The following is a 10143-nucleotide window of genomic DNA, read 5'->3' on the forward strand; positions in this document are numbered from 1 at the left end:
CTTGAAGTTAAGAAACCAAATACTTTTGGCTTCCCTGGCAGTCCAGTGGTTAAGAATCTGCCTTGCACTGGGGGGAGGGACACACAGGTTGGATCCCTGGTTAAGATCCCCCATGCCAGAGAAACTAAGCCTGTGTGCCACAACTACTGAGCCCTTGAGCGCCTGTTTCTCAAGATGACAAGCCCTCATATCACTAGAGTAGCTAGCCCCACTCAGCGCAACTCAAGAATACCCACTACACAAGACTTGGCACAGCCAAAAATTAAAAACCCAAATACTTGAGTACCTTCTAACATTTGGAATCCCCTTTCCTCTGAATTGCTTATTCACGTAACTGCTTTACTAAAATTTTTATCCAAGGAAAGTTGATTCACTCCTCACCAATCACCTGAATTATCACTCAAAATCCGTAAGTGGAGGTAAAATTTCCCACACCTATCCCTCATGTGATGTTTACTACCTTTAACTGATAATGTGAAGGCTCATTCCAGGTTTCCTTTTTTACTTCCACCTATTCACCATTGAAGTCACATGAACATTGTGAAGTGACAAAACCACACACACATTTCTAAAAATATTTTAATGAAAAAGTTCTTTCTGTAAACATTTCATTATACTACAAATAAAACATTTGAATCCATTACAGACCACCTCTTAAAGTCTTATAAATCAGAGTAAAACATTGATTGGAAAGAAATCTTGAATACTTGATATAGGCTAACAATCCTTACGTTCCCCTGCACATTAGCATGCTTACTCACTACTTTGTGACAATTATTGGAATTCCAAGAGATACTGGCATTAGAAATATTTCAAATTGTGACTTACATATTTAAAACTCTTAAAACCAATTTTATTTCAACTGTTCAACAAATGGTCCTTTTTACCAAATTTTCTTCTTTAGGACATGAGTGTAGATTTTTTTTAAAAGAAATGTAGTGTGGGAGGCTATAACCTAGGAGTTTTGACGAAAGGTTTGCCTTGACCATCTCTTGTATAACTTCGTTTACCGGTGTTAAGAGCATCGTATTTTTCAGAAATGACAGTGGAACTACATTTAAATAAAATCACTTTATTTCATAAAATCGATGGACTGGAAAAGAACAATGTCTTGCCTTTAAAAAAGAAAATGTTTCACTATCTTAGGAAATCTGCGTCATTAAAAACCATGTTGTAAAGAAAATTATTAAAAAGGCTATTTACCTTATTTAACACTTATTACGTGTAGAAACTCAGCCCTGATTTAGTCAGAGACCCAACCAGCCATTCTCTGAAAATAAATGTGGCAAACTAACTACTCTTGTTTATATATAAGAACTTGACTTATAATTTAGAAACTAGTTTTAACCATCTGTCCCCTTCCCCTCATGTTATTTTATAAAGTAAATTAACACCAAATCTCAAATTTTAACGAGCCCTTTTGGGGCAGCAATAATAGCCCTTATGAACAGTTAGCATCTGACTTTGTGTAGCAACGGAGTATTTTTTAACTCTTCTTTGGGAAAGGTTGTCTTTTAGAAAGGAGCTTTAGTTTATGTAGGGCCCCACTACTTCTGGTTAACAGGTCAACAACAAAACCAAAAGAGAACCAAAAGTTTATCCTATTAGTCCAAATAATTCCCTGAAGTCATATGCAAGAGAACTTACTTATGTATGAGGCCACTTGAATGAAGACCATTTTTAGATCTGTATGATCTGACAGTTTTGAAAGTTCATTCCAGATGTGTTTTTTTTTTCCCCTAGAATGAGGATTGGAAGTGTAATGCTTCTGTTACAAGTCATGCTTGTTACAAAAATCCTTAAAAAAAATCTGGTCACTCTCTTTTCAAAAATTGACTTTATCCTAAGGACACCAACAATGAATTGTTTATATCTGACTCAAGATCAACACTCATGGTTTTTGCAGAGAAAATCTTAAAACTGTTTAAAATGTGCTGGATGTGATTCCTCAAGACAAAGCTTTCAGCTGAAAAAGTGTGCCAATGTATCTAATAGTTTTAAAATATGTACTGTAAATTTATGGGGAAACAAATGGTGTCATCAGACTTTACTGTGAGCTACAAACCTTACCCAGCCAGAAACCTTCGTATTTAAGATGGTAGGAAAGACATTCCTCATTTAGGCAAGTAGGTTCTCATTCAACCTGCAAATCAAAAAAATTACTCTTACCTTGCTTTACAAAAAATTACTCTTTAATTAGTGAAAAAATTCAAATTCAAACCTTACCTAATGCTTATTGCCCTTCCTCGCAGGTCTAAATGCTAGACCTAGTGACTGTGGCCAACTATCTCTCATTGGTGTTCCAAAAGGCGAAGAGCTCCTTCCTGCTAGACCTTCTTCGATATTTCAGTTGTAATAAGCAGATTTAACTAGCTTTTGGAAAGTTGCTCACTATCACCATAGTATTTTATGCCTTCACTTCTCTGTAGTTGAAGCTCTTGCTGCTGCCTTGTCATTCTTTATTTATGCTGACTTGTCCATACTCAAAATGCTGCTGAAGTCCTGTCTTAGTGAGTCTCGTTTGATCCACATCGTGCTTAAAAAGCACCTCTTAGGTCCTTTAAAGCTGGTTAAATCGCTCTCCTCATGGCTTAACTTTTCCACACCGTTCACAAAAACTAAGCTAACAATACAACTTATAAACAGGTCACATACACAGATTTCACCTGCTTATAGGTTGCAAACATCAACTTAACTGACAGTATTTTCACTATTAAACTAGTTCCAGAACACAGAAAGTTTTGTTAACAGTACAATTAACCTCATATGTCATTAAAGGATACTGTCAAGGTTGTGTCAAAACAATTTCACAAACATAGAAACAGGAAATGTTAACCTCCCCCATTCCTTCAACCTTTATTATAGGAATAAAAAAAACCTTGAGACAATTTAGCTTAATTTTAATAAATGTTTCCCAAGCATTATTTTGACCAGGTACCCAGATTTAAGTTATGAACATTGACAGTGTCCATTTATATAACCACACTTTTAAGTTGTTAAAGACTTAACCATTTGCTGATAATTAGCCTATTTTCTACACTGCTTATTCACATATGTCCATTAACAAATGGAATGTTGTCTGTTACATTTATTGGTTTGTGAGTGTTTTCTGAAAAACTGCAGTGTCTGTGAAGACCAATTTCCATGCTGGCATGCATCCAAATATTAATGCACAGAGGCACAGAATTAGAGCAACGAGAGCATAGTCAAACACTAGCACGCCCCATCCCCCCTTTATTGCTTGTTTTGCTTAGTACTTCTTAGAACAAAAATAAGAAACTCGAATTCAACGTTCAACTGCCAAAGAAACAATAACAACAGGGCACATACTCAGGGCTTGAATGAAATTGTAAACACTAGCTGGCGCAAAACAGTAGACATTGATTTTTATATATATATATATATGTGACCTTGTTATCTAAAACTCTTCTCAACAAGGATCTTCCAAACAAATTGTAAACTCATACCAACATGATTTAGGTTCAAGCATACACATGAATAACAGTGTGTTCTTTGGGATTTTAAGTGAGTACAAGCTGACTATTCAAATTTGAATCCAGGTCTCGGGGAAGTGAAAAGCTTTTCTGTACTAAGCAACTGTGCTGCAAGTCTACTGCAGTTAAGTATCTGAGATGATTTCCATCTAGACTATCCTTGGTTTTCACCCAGTAAAATGCAGAGGGTACAAACAGGAAAGCATGCCAGCCAGTTAAGGGTTCAACAATGCATGATTTTTATTCCCTTGCTCTGAGAGCTTGTATCAAAAAAATATATATTAAACCAAGGAAAATAACTGAAGATTTACGGGCCTCTTGTGCTTTAAAAAGGAAAAAAAGATAGCCACTAATTTGCTCAGATACAGCAGGCTTAGTGGTCTTGTATTTTCAACATTTTAAGAATGTTTCCTAAGGTAGGAGAAAAGGGGAAACATTCACTACCCCTTCCCAGAATTTAAAGAGGGCAGTAGACATTCTTTACACCCAAATAAAACTATGGCAGCAGATCACTTGTGACCAAGGTGAATGTAAAATGGAGATGTTCTAAACACAGCTAAGACTCTCAGCAAAGCTAATACACTAAAATCATGATTACATTTTGAAAGAAAATGCACAAAAACCAAATATAAATTTTGAGATTTTTCATTTGAAGGTAAATCTTAATGCTATTAAATTCACAAATATGCTAATTTAAATACCCAATTCTATTATCTAAAACACACATTGCAAACATACAAATATCTATTCTCTCCACATGTCAGAGCCATTCATTTCATGGTTTGGAAATGGGGAGAATAGATTCCCCTTAAACTGCAAGTCAGCAGGTGTTTCTTTACAGTTAACTTTAGCAAAATTCATACAAAATAGTAATTAACAATGATCTTCTTTACTTGTTAACTCACAAGGAAACACCTTCAAAACTGCATTTTATTAAAGTTTCTGTACTAAAATGTAGACAAACTGAACTACACAAATATTGAAAAGTTAAAAATTCCTTAATTTTTTATTCCTGGTACCACTACCACAATTTACAGGGCAATATACCTGATGTAATGAAAAGAAAAAGAAAAAGACAAAGCTACAACAGATAAAAGACCTCAGGAATGTACATCTAATTGACACTACATTGCATTAATCAATAGCTGCACTTTTTGCAAACTGTGGCTATGACAGTCCTGAACAAGAAGGGTTTCCTGTTTAAGCTGCAGTAACTTTTCTGACTATGGATCATCGTTCCTTCTGTGGCAGATTTTTACAGTTCCTCTAACGCATTTGGGACGACTGTCTCAAAGTAACCTGCAGCTTTCCTGACAACTCCTCGCTCTCTCTCCTGCTAAGAACTGTAGCCTGTTGAATAATACAGGATAAAAAAATTATTACACTCAGTGAACAATTCCACATATTCGTTTATCATCATTACAGAAACTTAAAAGATACCTACCCTTTTCTTCTGAGTTTTTAGAACCTTCTGCTACCATATCCACCACTTCCACCACCAGATCCATAACCACCTGGAAATACACATAAAAAGATTATAAAGAAATATACATACATTTTTAACTTAAATGACAATACAGGATTTTACTAGGGAAAAAAAATTATTTACCACCATAGGGACTGCCCGAGCTTCTTCCACCAAAACTACCCCCTTTCATGGGTCCGTAATTTGACTGCTGTTGTCCACTATAATTTCCAAAATCATTATAGTTTCCACCACCACCATAGTTACCTGAAATTACAAAGATTTTATTTGTGGCTGACCTACAGAAGTTATTTTCCTGTTTTTAATACATACATGCATTGCATTATCTTTCGACAATCATAGCACCATCCTGACACACACAATCCTTTGAGATTTCACAGAACTATCAAACTCTTTCCACCACAAAGATCTCAGACATACACAGCAGAGGACTAGAAAGTGAAAGTTGGCTAAAGAGACTAGACAGCTACCATAGTCTTCATATTAGATGGCTCTGGCACATTCTCTTCACAACACTCAACACCATAAAATCTGAGAGATTCACTGTAGCTGATACAGTATAACTTCTAAGTCATTGATAAAAAGCATTTCAAATTGACTATTAGGAAAAACCTGTTGTTGATACAGCAATACAATTCAAAATTGAATACATTCAATAATAAAGTTCTTTAAAGTATCATGGAGTATGGAGTAATGATGCAGACTAACTTAAGAGTCTGAAACTGCTGACATGTATTTTTAGTCACCTAAATCCTGATAACACCTATTCAACACGTCTGCATATTCAATTTATAGTTACCATCTATCCAGCTTAAAAGTGCCTAAAGTAAAAATCCGGGCAACAAACATTACCGTTAAATGTCCCATTTCAATATGGAGAACATGTGAATACATTTTGCAAATTTACTAAATCGCAGCAATGTAAGAAAATTCAGTTTAACTTTCCACTATTTGAGGATATTCTATTATAAAACGTGAAATTTGACCTGTTTGTAACATTTTTCTAAAATGCCTGTAGTGAACTATAAAAACAATATTGAATACTTAAAACAAGTGAAAGTCTACCACCTCCAAAATTTCCTCCTTCATTGTAACCATCATATCCTCCACCACCACCACCATATCCACCACCTTGGTTTCCATATCCTCCTGGTCCACCACCACCGTAACCTCCTCTACTACTATAACCAGGACCACCGCCATAGTTGCCACCTAGAAAAACAAATTGGGTTTTTAGACAAAAACAAATGTACAGTCAAGTTATAGAATGCCAGTTTACTGTGCTTTTAAACCCCAGGAAAACAGGCCAATTAACACACTAAAACTTGGTAATACCTGGTTAACAGAGCAGCTACAATCTGGGCTATTAATCACTAACATGAAAGCGTAAATCTTTTGATATTAAAAAACTGTTCCATTTTTTAAAAAATCTAAGAAGAACAGTAAACAGTCTCCTCTGAGAAAAATAATTCCACCTCAGTTAGCCGTACAATAAATCTTATCCGCCAAAAAAAACAAGATGACATTAAATCTTAAGGGGAAAAAAGGTCTTGTCTTCTATACTATTAATTTATAAGCATACTTTAATAGTCAAGTCACACAAAAATATAGAAAATATAAAGACGAAAACCATTACAAAACTTACCATCCCCTCCAAATCCATTATATCCACCATCGCCTCCTCCATAGCTCCCTCTGCTGCCACCACCTCCACCACCATAGCCTCCTTAAAAAAAAGGTGTGAATTAAATGTATATTCAATTTACTAACAAATTTTAGGTAGACGTTCTCAGAAGTAAGATAACGTCCTACCTCTTCCACCAAAGTTTCCACCACGGCCAAAGTTTCCTCCACCACCTCCGAAGTTTCCTCCACGACCCATAAAGTTGCCAGATCCACCTCCACGACCTTGAACACAGGCAAGAAAGATCTTTAAGAAACTTACCATCATAACTTATGTCTATTTCGTATGCATGTATGATACTACTCACCTCTTTGTGATCCAGCAGATTGCATCTCTTGTTTAGAAAGGGCCTTTTTCACTTCACAATTATGCCCATTAATAGTGTGGTATTTCTGAACTAAAAATTTTTTTAATCAAACAAACAAAGAAAAGTTATTTGATGTTTTTGGAAAAGCACATGTTATCCTTTACTGCTAAACAACTTATTAAAACATCATCAAAATCGTAGTGACTTCTGAGTGGGGTTGAGTGGGATGTGAATCACATTTATTGATTCAGATGCTGGTTACACGTGTAGCCACTTCATGAAAACTAAACCATACACTTTTCTATGCTATTTTATACATAATACAAACTTATAAGCAATTTAGCAAGTTTAGAACAAAGCAAACAAATCATTTCTGCTTTCTCATTCAAGCTCTTCCATTCAAATGGCTACTTACCAACAATTTTATCAACTGTATCATGATCATCAAAAGTTACAAAAGCAAATCCTCTCTTTTTCCCACTCTGCCTGTCTTCCATAACTTCTATGGTTTCAATCTTGCCATACTTTTCAAAGTAGTCTCTCAAATTATATTCTTCTGTATCTTCTTTAATACCACCAACAAAAATTTTCTTCACTGTTAGATGGGCACCAGGCTTTACTGAATCCTACAAATAAAAAATATGTAAGTAAAAAACCCTCAAATTTTTACAATTTCACATCATACAACATGGTATTATTAAAATACCTCTCTAGAAACAGCTCTCTTTGGTTCCACTACTCGCCCATCAACTTTGTGCGGTCGAGCACACATCGCTGCATCCACTTCTTCAACACAAGAATAAGTCACAAAACCAAAGCCCCTGGAACGTTTTGTTTGGGGGTCTCTCATCACCTACAAAATAAAAATTTTAAAGCACTGAAACACACCTCCACAGGTCCTCTGCCCTCTTTTGAGAAACTTTATTATTTTAATAACTTACCACACAATCTGTAAGTGTGCCCCATTTCTCAAAATGTTCTCTTAAGCTATCATCTGTAGTTTCAAAGCTCAGACCACCAATAAACAGCTTTCTCAACTGCTCTGGTTCCTTGGGATCATGACCCTGAGGAAAGAAACCGATACATTTTATTTTGTTTAGTAGTGAAAAATCCACAAGACTTTTAATCCCCTACAAATAACAACAAATTCCTGTACCAATAACTCTTTGTCCAGTTAAAACACTAGAGTAGAATCATACATATCAACTGATTAAAGGAATCCAAACACCAAAACCTATAACCAAACTCTGAAATGCCAACATCACTTCTAAACTAAACTGAAGCCCAAGAGAATTCCAGATTCAGAAGTCCCATAATTTTGAGCTAAAACAACAAATTCCTGAGGGTAGATTATTTTTGAAGTGGCTACTGAGAAACCACTTTCTAAGAAATTAGTGTTGTGAATTCAGTATTTTATCTATACCATTTCTCTTCCTAACTTCCCTCCTGACTCTACACCTCCCAAAGCATTTAATTTTAAACCACAAAATCGTGAAACACAACTTATGTTACGAGTGACAAACTTAAAGGGAAATTTACCACTTTCAAGCAAATAAAGATGTTGAAATAAATATTTCTCAATGAAAGAGGAAACCAGCATTCCCCCTCACCAAAAAACCTGTGAGGGGCAAAAGTCTACCACATAAAAATTTCCTATTTGCACTCCTACCACATACCCAAAATATCAAAACCAACACTTTACTAGGTCACACAACACCAGTTTTGGACTTACGTTAAGTACAGTATTCGATATAGTTTGACAAGGAGCCCAACAAAACAAAAATTTGAGATTTACAGAAAATCAACATATGGCCTGAATTGTTTTATACTTCAACTACGTCTTTAATAAATTACACGAACAGCCACTTAATACACATATGCATTAAGATATCGTTCATCAAAAGTGCTTAAATACATTACATTCTAAGGTCTTCCTGTGTCTTCTAAAAGTAGAGACGCTAAGGCATTTAATATGAAGAGGTTGTCACATGCTAGGAAAAAATGTTAAACGATTAATAGCCTAAAGCATTAATTCACTTAATTTCATCTTTTCAAGGCCCAGTTAAATGAATCTAATCGACGACAACGCAAAGTTGACATAAGAAAACAACTAGAACCCACATGGAATTTTCTCAAACAAATGAAAAATTCGACTCTGGTTGCAGGCCTGGAAAATAAATTTCCAAGGAACTACAACCAGAGCCTACCCATCAGAGAATAAAAAAAAGACGAGAAAATTTTCAAATTCATATGTTACAACCACACTCAAATTTCGAGATAGAATACTTCACCCACATGGCGCGAAGTTACGTGTTAACACTGTTAAGTACTTTAGCAAAAATGGCAGCTCAAAAAATACTTTAAAACAGTAAACTTCAGGGGAAAAAAAAAATCATGTTTTGAACCGAGTGCTGCAAGGTACAGAACAAGACATAAAATTCTCCATTGAGAGATCTCTAAGGCCCAGAAACGCGTCGGGAGAACATCACCGAGAGCACCAGGCCGCAAGCTTCGAGGCCATTTGCGGCATTCTCTGCTGGGCCGCCTCCTCCCTCTTCCTTCCAATCCCACGCTCTCTCCCGCGGCGGAGCCAGGCGGCGGCCATTGCGTGCCAATGCGCCATTTCGTAACGCGGCGGCGGATCAATGTCAGTGTGGCCGCCGCCCGCCTGCTCGCTCGCCCGGATGTGCCTGCTCGTCCCCTCCCCTCCCCCACCGCCTCCTCCCAACCGCTCTCGCCGAGGCCCGCCATGCCGCCCTCGGCCTCGGATGCGAGGCCGCGCGGCCAGCGGGCCAGCTCCGCTCCCGAAGTCTCCCCAGCCACACCGCACCTCCAAGGGACCATTCGTGCAGCCCAGGGAGCCGGCAAGGCTGGCGAGAAGCCCCGAGGAGGGCTCCGAGGCCCGCTCCCCTCCCCCTCCCAGCGCCCGTCTCCACGCAGAGCGCGGGACGGCCGACCCGGTCCACCCGGCCTCCCCGCTCCCACCGAGCCAGGCCCCCCATCTTGCCGGCCACTACCCAGCAACCCCCCGCTCTCCCCCTAATACCTCCTCCCCCCGGCGGCGGCGGCGACGGCCGGAGTCGGGCTGGGGGCGACCGGGCGGCGGTTTTACCTCCATTTTGAGACCGGACTCGCCTCTTCCAACTCGAGTTCAATATGGGACCGAGAGCTA

General features: G+C 37.8%; 1 protein-coding gene across 3 annotated transcripts; it reads right to left on the reverse strand.

Annotated features, from left to right (window-relative positions):
- Nucleotides 1-563: 563 nt before the first annotated feature.
- HNRNPA3 (heterogeneous nuclear ribonucleoprotein A3) lies at nucleotides 564-10139 on the reverse strand. Of its 3 annotated transcripts, none has more exons than XM_010859785.1 (11): nucleotides 10084-10139; nucleotides 7913-8035; nucleotides 7678-7824; nucleotides 7387-7597; nucleotides 6972-7061; nucleotides 6793-6888; nucleotides 6626-6706; nucleotides 6049-6192; nucleotides 5104-5226; nucleotides 4939-5008; nucleotides 564-4844 (listed from the first exon to the last, which is right to left on the reverse strand). In XM_010859785.1, the coding sequence occupies exons 1-10, from the start codon at nucleotides 10087-10089 to the stop codon at nucleotides 4956-4958; spliced, it is 1074 nt and encodes a 357-aa protein (XP_010858087.1). In that variant the 5' UTR covers nucleotides 10090-10139; the 3' UTR covers nucleotides 564-4844; nucleotides 4939-4955. The 3 variants fall into 3 exon arrangements, with proteins under 3 accessions (XP_010858087.1, XP_010858086.1, XP_010858085.1); XM_010859784.1 differs by having other exon boundaries at nucleotides 564-2143; nucleotides 10018-10134; XM_010859783.1 differs by having other exon boundaries at nucleotides 10018-10134.
- Nucleotides 10140-10143: the final 4 nt, after the last annotated feature.

The sequence above is a fragment of the Bison bison genome, unplaced genomic scaffold, assembly GCF_000754665.1.
Source record: "Bison bison bison isolate TAMUID 2011002044 unplaced genomic scaffold, Bison_UMD1.0 scf7180017864460, whole genome shotgun sequence".
Taxonomy (NCBI): domain Eukaryota; kingdom Metazoa; phylum Chordata; class Mammalia; order Artiodactyla; family Bovidae; genus Bison; species Bison bison.

Coding starts and splice junctions, on each gene's coding strand:
- HNRNPA3 (XM_010859784.1), bottom strand. CDS start 10,089: ATGGAGGTAAAACCGCCGCCCGGTCGCCCCCAGCCCGACTCCGGCCGT. Junction 7,598..7,677: donor AGAGAGCTGTTTCTAGAGAG/GTATTTTAATAA, acceptor TTTTATTTGTAG/GATTCAGTAAAGCCTGGTGC. Junction 7,062..7,386: donor TACAGTTGATAAAATTGTTG/GTAAGTAGCCAT, acceptor AAAAATTTTTAG/TTCAGAAATACCACACTATT.